The following is a 20,164-nucleotide window of genomic DNA, read 5'->3' as shown; positions in this document are numbered from 1 at the left end:
TCACCTTTAAATTTGACTGAAGGCAGAAATCTCAGGGACACATATCTATCTGTATGGTTATCTATCTCTAAGGGTTCCCTCATTTCCACAGATTTAGTGCCACACAGACCTAAATTACCAACAGGCAAAGGGTTACAGTAGAGGCCCGGCAACAAATGTAATTTGAACATATATTCACTTTTTTAATCCCCTAAAACGCTTCACTAATGTCAAATACGGCCATGTACATGCATGGTTTTTACAATCCTGTCATTCCAGTCCATAATCACACATTATCAATCTACTTAGAGGACCAGTAGTTTTCTTTGTCGATCCATTCTTGTTCGTTAATATATCTCTTTCTCCCATCAAGAGTCAGGCCATTTCTGTAGTAGTCTAGATTCGACTGGTAGGATTTTCGGTTTTCGTAGGGTCCTAAGCTGGTTTTGTAAGTGTCCTCCTTGCCGTTGGAAACGTATGTCTGATAGAGGTCGGCCTTTACCGTGCGACTTCCGAGCCTCAGTTTGGGATCATAGAGGTCGCTCCCTCTGACGCTGCCGTCGTACAGTCCATGGTCTCTGTACACACCGGTGCCGTAATGCTCACTCTTTGTTGTGCGACGTCCCAGACTCCTGTCGTAGAAATCTCTGTCCTTCAGGTCCTTCTTCACTGAGCGGCCCAAACTGGCATCATAATAAGTGTCCAGACGTCCAAGGGTTAGGTCACTGAGGTCAAAGTTGAGGAAGCAGCTCTCTGTACTGGCAAGTGTTACAAAGCCACTCTCCGTGTCCCGACCTCCCAAGTTGTCATAGTCACCTGTTGGCGTGTCAGGGGAGGAGCAGATGAAGGAGGTGTTTTTGGTGTTGGGGCGAGCTGAAAGCAGGTCGTCGTCCTTCTGGGAGCGAATGATGTTGTAGACATCAGTTGGAGTGGTGCTGACGGCGAGGCCCAGGTCGGTCTGGCAGTGCTCTGATTTCTGCTGCTTCTTCTTTCTGCCTCACACAGATACAGAAATAATAACAATCAGGGACGAGACGTCGTTTCCTGACAGATGGTAGATTATTCTTTGAAATAGTGAAACGTGTATTTAAACCATAGTAATGGTAGTATACTGAAAAGTAATTTAAAAAATGATTGGGAGTAGTAAACCAGATGCTTTTAACTATAGTTTAAGTACATTTTATTGCAGCTTGCTGTTAGTTTTGCTACATTCATATTGCTGCAGTGCTTTAAATAGTTAAATTATTGTATTAATTTCCACTGAAAAGGACAATACAGTATATCTCATGTCACCATATGTTCTCTACTGTAACTCAACCCTTTTGACCAGCCTCGATATCGTGGATCATTTTATAGTACATTAAATTTTAATCTCTTAAATTTATAAAACAAGTAAAATAAAGCTGATGTCAAGTAGTCATAGGTTTGATGCAGTTACCCTGACTTTTCTGGACAGTAGGTGTCTGACTGACCAAAACAACTTAACTGTGTCCCCTCAGGTAGCTCTGCTGTAACTAAACATCTTCCATTGGGGAGTGATTGTCAGTAAACCTCAGGCCTGCAGTTGAATTCAGTGAAACCATCTTCTGTATCCTTTGTATCCTCACCGTTTGACAAGCAGCTTGAAGCAGCAAACTCCAGTCACAGTCAGTAACAGCAGTAGCAGGGGAATGGTGGGAATGATGATGTAAATCAAATTCAAAGCTATTAAAAAAGGAGGTAAAGGGGTTTAGTGTCTCATGTTGATGCTTATGACAGCATCAGAGTAGTGAGCACACTGGTTAACCTGTGTTTCCTCCCTGGTTGTTCACCCTTGGATGCCATGGCAGCATAGACGAAATGTCTGTAAAGAGAAACGGCCACAGTGTTTACGTTTTCTGCTGAGTGGACAGTAAATACAATTACTGTCAAATTATCCAAAATGTATGAAAAATTAAAGGCAACGTTTTAAAAGCAATACAGAGCACATCTTACTTTGAGTGGAGTTGGGAGAAAGGGGAGGATCCGGTAGTCTCTCTGTGAAAAAAATGAATCAGGGTTAACAAGTGTTTGAGCATTTATAAAGTCATACATTTTTTAAGATTATTGGACCTGGAGTACCAGCAATGTATTTGCAGATGAAATTGTTCTTGGTTTCGCAATTGTCATCGTTCCACTGGAACATGTAGGGACCCCCCTGACCAGTCGGAGCAGACGGTTGGTGATACATCACCACACACACCTCATAACCACACGACGGCTCATCCCAGTGCCAGTGCCTGCATAAAACACACAAAATTACATGTGCAAAAAATTCTCACAACCTCAAATGTCTGAATGACAACAAGGCTGACAATCAATTTTAATCACATTTATCATGTCTGAAATATTTATATATCACTTATCAAAATATATTGAGTACTATGTACCCAGACAGTGACATTTTAAAAATATATTTATTTATTGTTTAACATAAAAAATGCTTGTTATAGATCTAGTAGAAGTGTAAACACATATTGATTTGGTTAAAAAATAAGTGAAGCCTATATTCAGCTTTTAGTTTACTGCAAATATATCTGTATGACATGATGTGACTCATATTCATATTTTTTCTGTGAAGAGATAAGACATTGCAGCAAATAAGTTTTCGATTATAAGTAATAACATATAATCAATCAATTAATTAAATAGTAATTGTTATTTATTCATTATATTATTTATTATTTGTGTTATTTATATTTTATTGTAATTTACTAAAAAAAAATATTTTTTTTAAAATAGAAAGAAAGACCATTTAAAATAATCCTCACTTTCACAAAAAAATTAGGTAATGTTGAATGATCGGGAAAAAAAATCATCAATTATTTTTATACTCTCAAAATTATAAAATCAACACCTAAAAAAAACCTGTTAATAACTGATATAGTGACTATTATTTGAAAAAAATACTTAATTATTTTATTGAAAACGTTGACTTTACCCCCTTGCCCTCTCAGTAGGTCCCACCCACCTAAATGTAGACTTGCTGCCGTCCAACCAGTAGTACTGAGGAGAACAGTCTAAACTGCTGTTCTCATCGCCATGGTTTCGCCGTAGACCGATCCAGAAGTCTCCATCAGTTGGACGTAGCTCTGTGATGAGTTGCTCTATGACCTTTTGCTCAGATTCAGACTCCACGCTCAGCAGCTGCCCTCCATCCCTTCTGCAAGCGAGCTCTGCCTCCACAAAGTTCAGCCTCCTCCGGAGCTCAGAGAAGTAGGCCAGTTTGTAGCAGGGCTTCCCTTTGCCTGCCTTGCAGACACGTTGACCTGCATCCACACACATGCACTTGATTACAAATGCTGATATGCACTCACTTTTCCTTATATTATATATATATATATCATATCACAGAAAATGATCTTTTCTCAAGTATTTGGAGATTTTGCACCCTTTTCAAAAACTGTTAGTTCAGCATATTTCTCACCTCTTGCTTCAAATATATCCGCTTCAAGAGCCAAATATCCAATACAAAGTCAGGATTGCAGGCCATGAGGAAACCAAAGATAAATTCACAGCTCAGCTGAATGAAGAGTTTATCTTTACATTGAGTTGCATATTTGTGTGTGTAATTTACCTGTAATGAGACTTGTGGCTGCAGATGGATCAAAAAGTAAAAGCAGGAGATGACAGAGGGTTGTGAGTGAGTCCATCCTTGTCACTTGTAGTCAGTTCACCACCACCTCTCGTACTTTAGTCTTTTTCATTCCATTGCTTGCCCATCTGGTTGTCAGCAGAGATGAGGTGAAACCAGACAAAAGTCTGAGCTGCAACTGCAGAAGCTGCTCTAAGCAGGCTGGGATTCAAACAGAACAGAACCAAAGTGCTAAGCAGGCAAATCTCCTACTCCTCCTGCCAAAAAGAGAGTATGTGAGACAGAAGGAGGAGCAAACAGAGGAGGAGAAAAGACTGCATTTTTCAGAGCGGGCTGTAATCTGTTAAGAGCAGTCTTAATGATTGAGAGAAGAGGCTGCATTGATCGCAAGACATCTAATCATGCAAGTGCTTCTCATTGTAAACGCTGACAAGAGGCAGATTTCACTCCTACCATTATTACTTAAGCCGTTTGTATTACCAAGACAAGAGTGTTACATGAGAATGATCTCCTCTAACTTGATAAGGGATATTTTAAAATATATTTCTCAGGTCAATCCTCAAGTTATATTTCAGTTTTATTGTCTTATTATATTTCAGCACCAAACGAGGCAAACAAGCTCGTTTCACTTTAACATCTAAATGACATAAGATTCAAAATTTGTCATTCCTTTGATATTAAAGCTACTGAAAATTTTGCATACACACACACACACACACACACACACACACACACACACACACACACACATGTACTGTATTTATCATGATTTCTAAAATTCCTCTACATAAATAAAGGTAAACACAGAGGTATAGACTCCTGACCAGTTTGGTTTTATGAACTCATGTTACTCCATCTATCTAATGACATCTTGCATTATATAATTTCACACTAAAGTGTCAGCAGAAGCCAGTGATACATGCAATCCCCAGGTTCTTAGCACAAATGCGGTAAAGTGTATGTATGCAGTTCCTAATGGTAGTAATTTCTAAAATGGCCCATAAGGTTGATTTAAAGCTCACAGGGAGACAGCTCTGCAGGAGTTTAAACAGCAGGATACTTCATCAGGATTATGCTGTGTGTGCTAGACTCGAGGAGGGAGGTAAGATGGGTTCAGACTGCCATGAATATACTCTGTCCATGCATTCTGCTTCACCCAAATGCTGCTAATCAGTTTAGGCACAGCAGATTGATTTCACTCAAATGGAATCGGCCTTGTTTAAATTGAATGTTGGGTAAAGGATGTCGGCATTAGCAGGGCGATGCTATGAAAAGACAAGACAGAGTCGTAACCGAGCCCTCGAGAGGGATTGAATAAGGAATGGTCTTTGCTTTAAATTTCATCCTTGTTTACAACCTCAGAGAGGGTTTCATTCACTTAAGGGCTCTCCTGTTATTCTTCTCTCACACAGAACGTCTGCCTCCATCTCTGTCTCCTCCTCTCATCCTCCTGACCTCCTCCTGCTCACCCAATTAGTTAAAGGAAAATCAGATGAACATTCCCAAGGGAGGTTACTACATCACTGGCTTAACACGCGCACACACACACACAGTGAGGGTTTCATAATATTGATATCTTATCTTCTGTTCTTTATTTACTTTAACATTTTACCGTTATAGATAACCTAAGAGAACTGGTAAATGTGTGTTTTCACTGAAGGGATGCCTGACAGTGTAATGGTCAACTGATCACAGTTAAGCAATAAAACAACAAAATGAAGCCATAAACTGTCCCTGACCACAATGAGTCATTAGTAGTGCAATGGGTTGTTTGTTCGTGGGCTTCACAGACAAAGAAATGCATGAATAACTCAGTTCATTTACATCTTAAAAGCCAGACAGGGAAAAAAAGAACTTTATTATTCACCAAAAAAGAACTTAATGTCTCACAAAATTCAGTTTGACTGATCCAGGTTGGCACGCTGCCAGACCATAGTGTCCGCATTGCGTAAGCCTGCACAGAGATCTGGAAACGCGCCCTGAGTCATTAAACTGAGGGGGATATGGACGGCACCATCAGCAGCGCTGATCCATAAAAGAGTTTGGATGAAACCTTTAAAGTGCTGTGGTGATTCTTTTAGTCAGTCTTGAAGAAAAAAGAAAAGATGCATTTTTGTCTTATAAATGTGAATCCAAAACTTCATGGAACATTTTTACCTATATATTATAAATAATTCATGTTTCCCTGAAAAAAGGACTACTGCATTGAGAAAAAATACACAAATGCTGTATACATTATTTTATTCAAATCATTGACGTAATGAAAGTTTCACAGTCAGTAATATAAAATATCTTTATTCATTCACAAATGCCATTCTGGAGCAATTTCAAAAGGGAAATTAGACGTTGCTTTTCAATCGGGACTGAAGATTTACTTTCCCGGTCATTCTAGACTCATGCCAGTCCATGAGAGGAGTGGGCTGCCAGCTTATTTATGTGAAATCAAAAGGGTTAGTTTAAGTTGACCGAGTAGTGACCTGTGAGTGATCTGATAAAATCAAACTTTAAATTGGCAGCAGGTAATAGGTAATTTCAATGTTATCAATATAAAGTATAGCTCAATAAATTATTATTTAGTTTGAATATTACTTTGGACTGAATAATAACTGGATAACAAGAACAGAAGGTTTAGGTCTATCAATAATTTTGTTTCTGGACATATGAAGGTATATAACCACTTGATCGACTAAAACATTATAAACAACAACAAACTCATTTGATATTGTTTCACCATCTCACAAAACAGTATTTTCATGTCACTGATTATGATCAATCTTCACCATTTGGATTGTTTCTGTAAAAACTTTGAGATAGATGCTGTTTTTTCACCTTCTTGCCTTTGGACTGAACACTAATATTGATCGCTATTTGCATGACTCTAAGAGATGGTTCTAATAAAATGCATCTTTTATATTCTGAACTAATACATCGCCTCAAGAAAAATATATGTACTGCACTTATACACTGTCACAGGGAAAATCAGCTAATCACATCATCTGTCATCTGTACATTAGTCAGAAATGTTTAGTTTTATTTAATCATAAAACATACATACAAATTATATCATCAAAAAGGCATATTACAACATTACAGTATAAATGTATTTTAGCAATTCAAAAACGTAAGTGGTACATATTCATTCTGGTCGTCTTTTCCAAGAATAGATTTGAGAAAATCTTGAACTCTGAAAAGATTAATATGGAAGTCTCTGGAGGAATCATCTGACTCCACAACATCACCCGACTTGCACAGAACCTTGGTTCCCCAGCTGACAGCTGCAACCTGTGAAATTAATGGATAGTTAACTACACTATGTTACCCTTATTTTTGTTATGCGGTCAGAAGAGAAGGACTGTTAACCTGGATAGTACGATGCTCATAGTTCTTGAACACAGCACCTCCAGAGTCACCTGTTCCAACAGAAAGACATGGTTACACACAAAATAATGGACTGAAAAATAATGTACAGTAAAATCCATGTGTATTTTTCAAAATATAAATATAGATAATAAAAAAAATACATATTTTGGAAGTTAAAAACAAATCTGATTTTCCAAATTAAAGACTTGTGGGGTGTTGCAAACTTAAAGATATGGATGCCTTTCTGATGTGCATGCATGGAATTAGAAGTTACCGTGTCAATAATTCCTTTCGGATTAATACAAGGTTTTCCCTATTGAAGTTAAGTTACATACATACCTGTACATGCTATGTGATCTCTGAAAGGTGTCCGGCCACCAGTGCACAGGAAATTATCAGTCACAGCATCCTTGGGATTTGTAGTTGTTATACCTTCTGCCTCCAATGCGTGGCTGATGCATTCATCTCTCTGGATCGATCATTTTAAGAGATAACCACAACACAATGTGACTTTTAATGAAAAGTGAAGAAACCAGCAATACTGTACTTACAGATAAAGCAGGAGCAATAAAATTCAGTCATTTAAAAACTCACATTCTTGCCAAGCTTAGCGTGGACGTCTTTTTCGTATATCTGACTGCCTTTTTTGGTGAGGAAAGACAATTTTTCGAGATGATCCTTTAAAAGACGTTCCTCTGTATTTAACGAACACAAGCACACAATTAATTATGAGTACTGTAAATCCTCAGACATATTTTATATCAACTGCAAGGCCAATAAACTGGCAAACAAAAATGGAATAATCTGACTCATGGTTTATGATACATTTACAGTAATTAGTGTAGATACTAGATGGTAACATTTAGGCATTTTATCATGAATGGATTAATCTGTATGAATCATATGTAACAAAAAATTTTGTAGATGTTCATAGATATTCATTATTGTATCTACTTTTTTAATGTTTCAAATAAACATTATTGACTAAATTTCTATTGATTAATTTGTTCTACACTCCCATGATAATCAAACAAACTACAACAGTCAAGTGGGATGAAGCTGAAAGCTTTGGAAATCAACCAGCATCTAATTCATTCATGTTTATAAATACTTAATAACATCACTTTGTGTATAAATATCATACATGTTACTACAAATGTTGTATTATTATTTCTGGTATTACCATAATTGACTGCTGAGAACCAGTTATGTGAATTTCATTGGAGAAATAAGTCTAATAGTTTCTACTCACCCGCGACCTGCGTTAGCGGATTAAGCGGGTTGGAAGATGAATGAATGAATGAGTTTCTACTCAAATATGTCAGCTGTGAAAATATCTTTTCATCTATAGCAATGTGCTGTAAACCATATCAAGTGTCATTACTACCAACAAATGTTAATTTGATGTTTTAAAACAAAATTTTTGAATAAAAGAGACTGTAGATGGATAGAAATTAAATCAGATGAACATTGTGTGTTTTGACTAACACATACATATATACAGTATATATACAGTATATATACAGTGTGTGTGTGTGTATATATATATATATATATATATATATATACACACACATATATATACACACATATATATGTGAATATATATATATATATATATATATATATATATATATATATATATATATTCAGAGAAAGATAGAGAGAGAATTTCTGGGGATGAATAAAGTGAATTTAATCTTTAATCTTTAATTTAGGCAGATCAGGAAGACCCTTGTTTTGAAAGCTGAGTATAGAGCTCACTACTGCATGAGACTAGCAGATATTTAAGCAACAATTCAGAACATTTTTGCCAGTAAAGTGGCTTTTGATGCTATCTGAATGACAAAATGCAACTAAGAAAATGAAGCAGCCATTTAAAGGTTGGTGCCCCATTCATGTTGGACTATGCCATGAGCGCCCCCTGTGTCCCCGGAGGTGAAACAACATCTAGAGAGGGGGACACTTCTTCACTTGACTGAATAGAATATCTAGGGCTGCCACCTCCCTTGAAATAAATAAGATCGTAAAATGCCCTATTCCTCTTCATTCCTCTTCATCATCCATCCACATAAGGGGAAACCTCTTACTTTTAGAGAGCAACTCATCTGACGTTTTTAGAAAATGGTGTGAAGGCACACGCTCAGTCACCTGCACAAACTACGACACCTATAGGATGTTATTGTTATGTATCATACAGTATATCTACAATGTTTCCTTTGCATCTGTTTACACGTATGTGTCCAATGTGTGTGGAACATATGAGCGGCTTTCCATCATGACCACACGCTTGTGAAGACAGACAGAGCTACAAATAAAGAATAATAACAATAAACTGTGGTTGTGTGAAAATATGTGACAGAATGTTGGTGAAGTTGTGTCACCTTGTTGCTGGCAGGTGGAGTCACCAACCAGTTGTAAAGCATCACTAGTCTCCTTGGTGCCAGGTATACAGATAGGTCTGAAAAAATATGTACAGGGTGTTTGCAGTATAACAATATAGTGTGACTCAATCAATCAATTAATCAATCAATCAATCAATCAATCAATCAATCAATCAATCAATCAATCAATCAATCAATCAAACTTTACTGTATTTATAAAGTGCTTTTCATACAAAGTGAGTAGCCCTAAGTGCTTTACATATAAACAATACAAAAACAGTTTACACAAGAAATATTCCCCCTCTTCCCCAACACACACACACACACACACACACACACACACACACACACACACACACACACACACACACACACACACACACACACACACACACACACACACACACACACATACACACACACACACACACACACACACACACACACACACACACACACACAAACACCAATTTAAAAACACTGGGAAGTTAATCAATATGGAGATATGATTAAAATTCAATAATTAAAAGTAATAAAACAAATAAAATAAGGTTAGAGGCTGGACTAAAGAGGTAAAAATAATCAAATAAATAAAATTCCTCTAAAAAACAGTCTAAAAAAGTAAAATAAATAAATCCGTGAAGAATAAATAAGATTAAATTAAGAGCCAGACTAAAAGGTTAAAAGTAATAGTTATTGTACTAAAATTTAGATAAATAAATAAATTGCCTTTTCCTCAAGGATAATTAAGAATATTGGATAAATCCATAAGTCTGTGTTTGCTTGAGTGTAAATGTAGCTGTTTAAGCAGTAAATTTTATCATAATATCGAAGCCGACTACAGTAATGAGTTCTCACCTGGCAATACTGGAGATTTGAATGTCCTCATCCAGTTGGATTAGAGCCACATCATAGTCGTAAAACTCCTTCACACCAGCTTCTTTTTTAAGATTTATGTTGAATTGTGGATGTACCATGAAATTTTTAACAGTTTTCACTGTAACACACAGTCATTTTGCTTGTCAGAAATAGTAAAGTAATATATGGAATCAAGATGCACAAACTTTTTTAAAAAAAACAGCACTTTGATCTAACGGTAGCAAATATAAAATTATCAGTTTGCGTTTGACTTCAAAATAACAAAATGGTAATAAAACATGCTTCAGACTGGTTTATGGTCATGCAAACATTACCTCTGCCTTGTCCATCATCGATCTCAACTTTGACATTCTTCTGTGTGACTCCAAATGGGAGACAGTGAGCAGCAGTCAAGACGAATTGAGGGCTCACCAGAGACCCGGTGCACGACAACGTTCGTCCCTGGCTCTTGAGTTTTATATGGTAGGTAGATACATGAAACAAATTAATTAGTAGTTATGTGAGACACAGAAGCAAAATCCAGGACATAAGGTGATGGCTGTAATTACAAAAGAGTTTTTAATCAAATTACTTCCTACTTCTGCAGCACCAACTAACATTTTATTTATCTTTAATTCATTTCAGCTGGTATCTTCTGTTGATTTTTCTAAAGTACATGGATTGAATAAAAATGTATAGATCCAGTGTTATACTGTTCTGATTTGTATACCAATGAAACTTGACCTTTAAGTGAAATGCTATAACATTCACCTGAATAAAAATAAATGCCATCCATGGATACATTCTCCTCTGACTGTATTTATCAGGTGTTTCATATGGCCTGTGAAGACCACATAGACCCTTAACGTCTTCCTCATCTGAAAGACAAATGCAGCAAATTCAACGTTGCTCATGTTCGTGAATATAAATAAATTTTGTCCACAGAGATGCTCATCAAGCTTTCGCTTCAATCATCACCAAGGTCTTTGTTTTTGATCTTGTTTGCATTGAACTAGAAGTTATTGATGAATGCTAAGGACAACATGGACAAATTGTAAAGTCAACCTACCAATCATTTCATCAAAGGTTTGATTTAAATCTTTTATCTGCAGTTTGAAGTAATGCTGTCCTTGTGTTCCTACAGTGAGTGGCCGCAGATCGCTTTCATAGATCTCAGCTCCAACAGCAAAAATATAAATATCTGTAACAGAAGGAAACACATCATGCTAAATAAGGCCCATTGGTGAAAAAATGTGAATGGTGAAATTTTGTATAGGGACACAAATTAAAATACTCACCGAGATAGTCTGCTCTTGGATTAGGTTCAATCGTGTTTGCCTGGTTCATGTATACCGTGTTCTTTATTCTTTCCACATTAGGAAGAGGTGAGCCGCCCATATTATAACCACCTGTAATTGAGAAAATCAAACAACCAAACAAACAACCACACAAACAAACAAACAAAAAAATGTGCAGTATTAATATAAATCCTATTAAAATAATGTTATATTATTATTTTTAGTACTTAAACTATTCCTTTTAAAAATTCCTTGTTGATGAATAAATCAATGGTCAAGAGGCTTAAATTACCATCTGTAAAAACAATAATGACATGACGATGTTCCTTAAACTTCTCCTCTGAGACTCGTTCCTTTATGGCACTGATTTTCTCCCAGAAATGCCTAAAGACGAGGCTCAGGTCCGTTCCAGCAGTGTTTTTTTCTGTCAATAAAACATCAACACACAACACACACAGTCAAGCACAGATAAAGCTATACATGAAAAACAATTTAAAAAACTGTACCTGAAATTTTGGACTTACCACCAATGTCAAATGTTTGAATGTCTCTCTTGACATCACTCAGTCTTATTTTGCCATTAAAAAAATTAAGAATGCTGACAATTTCATGTATTTCAGAGGAGAAAAAGACGATTTCATAGTTTGGAGTCACAGTAAAAGATGAAATCTATGAAGACAGAGCAGAAGACACATGGTTAATAATATTCAGTGTTTTATGCTTTTTAAAGAAAATATTTTTCTTACTGACAATAATTAAAAAATGTAAAATATATTATTAATACAACAAGTCTTGAAGTATCAAACTGATTGCGTTATTTTGTTGAGTAATTGATTCATTTATCAGCAGAAACAGAATCCTCTAGTGTGCATTGACAGCAAGCCAAGGGACTCTTGCCAAGAAGCAACAGCCAAGATTAAGATGTGTAATTCAAAATTAAATTTACTTCTAATGGCATAAGCTGGCTGCCAAACGTGATGCGGATATTTTTACGTGTTGTGTGTCAGTAGACAAACGCGCTTCTGAAATGTGTCAGGCGATGTAAAAGGAGTCATAAATCAGCTCTTACCAAATATGTGATCTATTATGTGAATGACCTCAACCTCATATCGTCAAACCTAATGTTGAAGGCCATAAAAAATGCTTTATTGCTGTTACATGAATAATGACTAAGTGGATAAAATGTTGCATGTCTGCAGTAAAAAGTAATATATTCATAAATTAATCAAAATGCAAATCCCAGAAGAAAAGTGTCAAGATAAACATTCCATTATCACATGTGTAAATGTAGTCAAAATATAAAGCATAACAAAGAAATTAATACAGTAACTAAAGATAATAAATGCATTGAAATGCTTGTACCTGTTAAACAAAAGACCCAAATACAACACAAAAATGTTATTTCCAAAATTAAATAATGTCCTTTTGTTCAAGTCTACTTTTGTATGTCAAAATACAAAATGCCCCTTAAATATTTTGTCAATTGAAATGCAATTGAAATGAATTTGGGGGGTTTTGCATAGTGGGAAATGATTGATTAATATCAATATACATTTGTGATTGAAAATAATACAGTGGCTTCCTTTGCCATAGTCCAAAAAAACTTATTTTATTACTTATAATGATACAGTAGGAAAATGAAATACTGATCAATTAACTAACTGATATTTTAATGTATTATCAGTTCACATTATTATAAGCATCCATTAACTGTAATCTGTCTTTACCCCATATGTATACTCTAAACTGTGAGTGTATTCAGTCTTTACTGATCACCCTAGTGCCATTAAACCTCCACTGCCTGCTGCCGTTACTTCCCCTTTTCAATCCAGAGTAACGCTGTTGATTTCTTACCTTTGAAATCAGTTTTATGACAGCCTCCTTTGCTTGACCGACTTCATTTGTATGGATGCTTTCAGAAATATCCATGGCGATATAGATGTTAAGTGTCCCATTTTTTGAAATTCTGATTTTCCTCCCCTCCTGTGTGTCATCTAAAAAATCCGTGACATGTATGTGGTTATTTTTACTTTATTTATCATATTCCAATTCATAATGTCCATACAGAAAGATTCATAACTAGACAATCCTGTATAGTGGTAGTAGCAGTAGCACCATTAATTATCAGTATGTTTTGAATTTAATAAAAAATAAATAGCCTTACTCCTAAATAATGCAGTGACAGCAAAATGATCACACGCGATTGCTATGGAATTATTCTAATAATCAGATCACCTTCAGCCACTTACCTGTCTCTGTAGTGGTGAGTCTTTCCCTGATTGAGCTGCTGAATGCCTCTGAAACCTCCAGGGGAGTATCATAGGTGTGTCCGTCTGCAAAAACCAAACGTTCACACAAGCTTAGAATAATTTTGGTCATTGTTACAGAAACTATGGTTAAATCTCTTTCCAGGTGGGAAGCTGATGAGGGTTGGAATAGCAATTGCAGAAATCCCAACCGGCTGACGATATTCTATTCCTTACTGGTTGTCTTTACTGGTATGTGTGTTTCAGGTGGATGCATTTTCTAACTTAACCTGCTGATCAGACAAAAGTTGCATGTGTTTCCTGAGAGGAGAGAAACATTTGAATTTTGTTGCATTTGTCTTATTTTGGAAACTCCTCACTTGTTAAGGCTTCAAAATCTAAAAGGAGGTTGATGAGGCCTATTTTCAGACCCAAGATAAACACAGCTCCCCAATCTAATGGCAGAAAAGTTTTGAGGAAGGGGACTAATGAAACTATCTGACCAGTGTCAGATAGATTAATTTGTTTTTTGTGTGAGGTCTGTAAAGTAGGTTAGGCCCCACCACAGTTTTGATCTATGGTCTTACTCACACTTCTCACTCGTCTTTTTATCTTATGCGGTTCCTGAGTGTACAAAAGTTGAAATTTGACCTTGACCTGGTTTTCTCAAGGTCAAGGTAATCATTTCATTTTCATCTCCCGAGTAAGGTGCTTTTTATTTCATCATTCTATTTGCAACGGTTGTGAAGATATCTGGTGGACTAACAGACAAACGAACGAACACATCATGCATCGTCGCTTTGAATCGGGACGTAATAAAGATAAAGGTAAAAGTCCGACTCCAGTAAAGCAGGGAGAAACATTTAAAAATGGATAGATTTACAACTAAAAGGACAACCAAACACTGAACACTGGTTCTAACATTGGAGAAGGACGGTGACCTAAATCCACCAAAGTTAATTACATTCACAACCTTCATTGACTCTAAATTTAGCAACATTTCCTCAACAACTATTAGTGTTCAGCTCTATTCACACCAGAACTTTTCATGATAGGACTTTAATCGACCGATGTAGAACCCCAACAGTTTTTGTTCCATCCTTACAGTAGCAGGCTGGCTCTTGGCCTGTCCACTGGCCGTTCTCCTGACATTTTCTTTCACTTGATCCCGCCAGATACAGGTTGCCATTGCAGATGTATCTCACAGTATCATCAATTCCAAACATGTTTCCTATTCTTGAGGTGCCAGGTGGGATACCAGGGTCAGCACAATTATCTCCCGCTGAGGCAAGAAAAAACAACAAAAGCCATGAAAAGGGATGAGCGGCAAGTCTGAATTAGGAAGGAGAGGAAGGACAATTGCTGTCTAGGACTGACCGTCATGGCTACAGATGGGAGTGGCGCCACTCCACTTCCCGTTGGGTAAGCAAACGCGTCTGGATGAGCCTCGCAGTCTATATCCGGAGTAACACTCGTATGTGGTCTCATTGTCCACAAAGTACTTCTGCTGAGGTGGGGAGACAGTTCCATGCTCCATCACGGTGGGGTCTGGGCATTCAACAACTGCAAAGCAAAACAATGGGATCAGAGTCAGCAGGTAGGGGCAGCCTGAGGGATAGTCAGAAGCATCTTCACTCACGCCTGCATCTCTGGCGTACAAATGTTTTGGGTGCTGGTTTCCAGGAGCCATTAAGCTGACACACGCGGGTTAATGCAGGGTAGGGGTAGAAACCATCTGGACACCGGTAAATTAACGTGCTGCCGCTATTCAGCTGCCTGGTCAACACGTAGTCCCCACCTTCAATTTCCACCCTGTGTTCAGTGCAGTCACACCAAACCTCACCTCCTGGAAAATGAAAGTATGTTTTAAGTCAGGGAGGTTTAGTCACGCACTCAGTCTTTATAAAACTGCCTGCAGAGCCACTATACAAATATCTTCACAAACTAAACAGGATTACTCCATAATGACTAAATTCATGTGTAAAATAAAACATTTTTGCGTGGTATTTTATCATTACGGTTATGAGTATTTGTTGAAAAAATGTGCATTTTGATGTTAGCACTGTAAACAAAATATATTAGGAGTATGAAATGCAGATATAAACTGGCAGCAGATTCACAAATGAACCGACTCACAAGGTAAAAATACAGATTTTTTTAAAAATATTGATTCTCTTCTAACAAAAAATAATTTTGAAATTCAATATTCACATAGGTGTTATGAGGCTTTTTCTTTTAATTCCAAATTACCATTTTCTTTCTGTTTCAATATTGGAGTTGTTGACTAATTACTTATCTTTTTAAAAAATTTCTGTTGTAAATAATTTTCAAAACATCACAACAGCAATATTTAAAATGTACTATATCTGTCTATGGTTCAAAACATTGACATGAACAGTAGATGTAAAATCTTGAAAAATGCATTACCAATACCAATATATGGAAAATTAAAGTTACGTTTGACACAATACTTTTTTAATCTATGGTAATGAAAATAGCTCACCCATAATGAGGAGGCATGAGAGAGCAGCGAGCCAACTCCAGTAGACAGAAAATACCATGTTGAATCTGAAAGAGGACCAAAACGTAGAAAAGAGCAGGAGCTCTGCATTTATTTCAAATAAACAGTTTTTAAAGAGGGACTGGAAGGACAAAGACCACCTGGCTACTTATTAACCTCATGGCAAATAAAGTAAAATCAATCACCTTTTTCCAAAGTAAACATTCAAACAGTTTCTCTTTCATCACATTAAAACATTATTGCAGAGATCAAAAAAATTCAATGTCAATCAAATTCTCTCCTTTAAATTTTTTATAATTCAATTTCTTCCTATATGGTAAATATTGGTATTATGTACGGAATGGTTAGCCCTTCCTTTATTCACTCTGGATTTCCTGCTATGTGTACACACAGGGACACGTGTCCCTTAAAATAACAACAGCATCCAAGACATCATTTCCCAAAACCACCAGAAACCTGTTGACCTGTTGCTTCATTCATCAATTGAACACAACAGTCCCCCCGGGCAGCTTTAACTGCCACCTGATTCAATATTCAGTGATTAATCAGCAGATTGATATCCAAATTTTGTGCAAGTGTGATAGACATTGTGTGAAATGTATACTATTGTGAGGTTTTGAACCCAAACAGAACTCACAAGTGGGATTCGAACAAAGAATCTTCCTATTCTGAGGAAGTACCTAACCAGCACACCACGTAATGTGACGCTGATTATGATGACATTTCCTGAACAGATGACAGTCACGCTTTCAAAGACAAAAACTTCATTTTCATGGTTACAAGCTGGGCTTTAGTTTATTCTGTGAGTGGGACTCAGCTATAATGAGACTTTCTGGGTATGATTCTCAATATTTTATGCTTGTTATGTTTTATCTTTACCTACTGAGCCATCCAAGAGTGCACGCATATATAGGTCTAATTTGGAAATGGAACACAGAGATTTGTTTGGCTGATTGTATAGAAAATAGAAAGAGGATTATACTATTAAGGTAAGGATGACAAAAAATTAAGCAAATTGACACATTCCATTTTGATGTTAGGTTTGATCATACATACATCATGATGATTTGCTACACAGGGTAACTGCCATGAAAAAAGGTCCATGCACAGGATAATCAAGATGTTTGTGATGTTTGTTTCCCATATAGCGTCACACGCGTTCACACTGGCTTAACACATCTGGCTTAACACATCTGGCTTAAAATAAGCTTGTCATTGAAAATAAAACATGAATTCTGATGGTGAAGTCAGATTCCTGAAATTAAAGTTCAACAAATATGAATTTGAATAATGCCCTAAACTGTGTGTCTTTTCCCGAAAGCTATGGTACACATGGCAAACAAATGAATGAAATGTATATTAATATAACTAAATAAGGAAATGTGCATGGATGTTGGCGTATATTTGGTACATTTTATGTACCGCAGCAGTTTTAAATTAGCAGTATTTGTGAGAACAAGACAAGACTAATGAGGAAAATTATAAACAGCAATATAGATGAAAATTATTTGGAACAGAAAATTATTACTTTATTACAATATTACTGTGATCAAGTTGATAAATAATTTGACACAAATTAATCTCTCCAATAATGTGATTGTTTTTATGACTGACAGAGGCTTGTTCAATAACTACAGTCACCAACCACTCTACAAAAATAAGTCTGGCTTGTTACTGCCTGAAAAAAATGAATGGTTGATTTCTGAAAACTTTCTCATTATGCAAGGTTGGAATTATTTTTGGTGCTCTTGACTGACATAAAGAATTTATTTCATCTGTGATCCTATTACTGATTTGTAATAAGATGACTCTTGTTTTCTGGAAACTCAGTCATTGCCTTAAGTCCAGTTAATGCATCATCATTATTATTTAAATTAGATAATGCAGTACATACAGAATATAAGAACTTGTAGGAAATACAAGGAACTTAAAAAGTTTGAGTTTCAGAAGCTTTAAAGTGAAAGAGTTGGAAACATTTTGAGGTAAAAGAAAATTATCTGTTGAAAATTGTATGAATTAAACTGGTCAAAGGCTGACATGAAAGAGATTTTAACGTTGTAGGTGATGCTGAAGCTGTAAGAGACAATAATGAAACAGTATATGATGCAGCATTTAATACCGTAAACATTGTGGACGTTGCCAAGAAATTAATCTTTTGGAACAGATGGACTATTTTATCGTATTTTTTTAAAAGAGTTCACTCCCTTTTTGATTAATGCATTTGTTGATAGTATAAAAAAACATGAAAAACTCCATCCTTTATTATGCCAAAGTTTAATTACATTACTCATATCTCTTTGCCATAGAATGACGTTTTATTGGCAACTTATCTATTTGCTGAAGATTGATTATAAAATTCTAGCATTGTGTCTAACTAAGGAATTAAAAGTGTCATGAACTACACTGATGATAAATGCCAAAATGACTTTATGTCAGGCAGATTAATAATCAACAACACACAACTTTTCCTTGGTATTCTAGATTTTAGATAATCTGAAAACTTAGTTCATTACAGCAAAAATTGTATTCATGGTTGTCAAAATACTTAACCTTATAACCATAAATCCTGCTCTCTAACGTACAATCTATAGTCACATAAAAACATTTGAATTAACGTGTAATTTGTTCAAGAATCAATAAGACATTGTTTAATTTTATATGGAAAAAAAAGAAATATTGTTTGATTTGGGGGGAAGAAAATCTTTTCACTTAAATTCAAAAACAACGTGTTTGAAATAGTTTTGGAAATGTGTGTAAGTTATTTTCAGCTTTTCTCTTCTCTCTTGGTTGATCAGATTACTGCTGGCTGGCCCACTTGCTTGCATCACCATTACAGATACCAGAGAAAGACTACTATTACTACTATTAAATTCAGATTTTCACACTTTACATTCCACAGTTCTATGGATCATCTGAAAAGCCCTAATTATGGAAACACTTCTCAGCCAATATATTTAAACCATGGAAGGATTACATTTGTTAATAAGAGATATCAATACTTTAATGAAAAAAATTCCCAAAGAAATACTCTATGTGGGATAACTTGAATATTGTTTTTCAAGAGGTGGGTTGATATTGGCATTTTCCCTATCTGTCAATTGTTCAATAAAGGTTGTCATATCTTTGCAAGTGTTTTCTGCAAATAAACCCATTGTCTGTACAACTGTACTTTATTATCTGTACTGTATACGGTATAGGAATATTTTTCAAGCAGAAAAAAAAATTCACAGTGATACATTGCAAAAACCTCCTTCTGCATTTGTGTTGAACTATATTCCTTAATATACACAAGAAGAAAACTTGGTAATGACTCTCATCCTCTTCTCCTCATGTGTGAGAAGTGATTTGGCAAGGTGGTGCATTGGGCAGCGCTGTTGCCTCACAGGTTCTGGGTTTGATTACATGTCCTCCCGGTATCTGAGTGGGTTCTTTCCATTTTCTTCGCACCTTCATAAACAGGCAGCTTAGGTGAATTAGTGGCACCAAGATTAAAAGGTGTGTGTGGGTGTGCATGGTTGTTTGTCTTTCCAATGAGCTGGCATCTTGTCTGGGGTGTGTTCTGCTTCTCATCTGTATCTAGCTGGTTCCAGCTAGATACAGCTTATATCTCTACATATAATAAACACTTGTTATTTGTTCTCCTCGTGGTTCTTTTGGTAGCCAGTCTGCTGAAATGATCACTCAGTTTGAGTTATTTATTCAAGAAGTGTACTGTACTTTAAAACCTTAATTTCTGTTTAGATCCGAAAAATAAATATTTGACTGATCATCATTATGAAGAAATTCCTGCTGAATAAAATTAATTATTTGGAAAAACTACGTGTGCACAAATTCAAAAAGCATGAAACCTAAACCCCCCTGTAATCAATTGTACTGTATTTGCAATGTTTATTCTTTTTCCTTCT

General features: G+C 36.0%; 2 protein-coding genes across 2 annotated transcripts; both read right to left on the bottom strand.

Annotated features, from left to right (window-relative positions):
* Positions 1-280: 280 nt before the first annotated feature.
* On the bottom strand, positions 281-3,099 carry layna (layilin a). The gene is made up of 6 exons (XM_068330451.1): positions 2,969-3,099; positions 2,080-2,237; positions 1,954-1,995; positions 1,766-1,822; positions 1,587-1,683; positions 281-971 (listed from the first exon to the last, which is right to left on the bottom strand). The coding sequence occupies exons 2-6, from the start codon at positions 2,186-2,188 to the stop codon at positions 281-283; spliced, it is 996 nt and encodes a 331-aa protein (XP_068186552.1). The 5' UTR covers positions 2,189-2,237; positions 2,969-3,099.
* Positions 3,100-5,816: 2,717 nt separating this feature from the next.
* On the bottom strand, positions 5,817-16,368 carry LOC137606104 (complement factor B-like). Its single transcript, XM_068331184.1, has 18 exons — positions 16,242-16,368; positions 15,378-15,584; positions 15,116-15,301; positions 14,844-15,020; positions 13,742-13,825; positions 13,347-13,486; positions 12,017-12,161; positions 11,785-11,916; positions 11,493-11,603; positions 11,264-11,395; positions 10,966-11,072; positions 10,530-10,662; positions 10,195-10,333; positions 9,337-9,413; positions 7,547-7,647; positions 7,292-7,421; positions 6,953-7,002; positions 5,817-6,874 (listed from the first exon to the last, which is right to left on the bottom strand). Exons 1-18 carry the CDS (start codon positions 16,297-16,299, stop codon positions 6,698-6,700), a joined length of 2,286 nt encoding a protein of 761 aa, XP_068187285.1. The 5' UTR covers positions 16,300-16,368; the 3' UTR covers positions 5,817-6,697.
* Between the last annotated feature and the right edge of the window lie 3,796 nt (positions 16,369-20,164).

This window comes from Antennarius striatus, chromosome 13 (assembly GCF_040054535.1).
Source record: "Antennarius striatus isolate MH-2024 chromosome 13, ASM4005453v1, whole genome shotgun sequence".
Lineage (NCBI taxonomy): Eukaryota > Metazoa > Chordata > Actinopteri > Lophiiformes > Antennariidae > Antennarius > Antennarius striatus.
The sequence above is the reverse complement of the archived record's forward strand: the minus strand, read 5'-3'. Positions and strand labels throughout refer to the sequence as shown.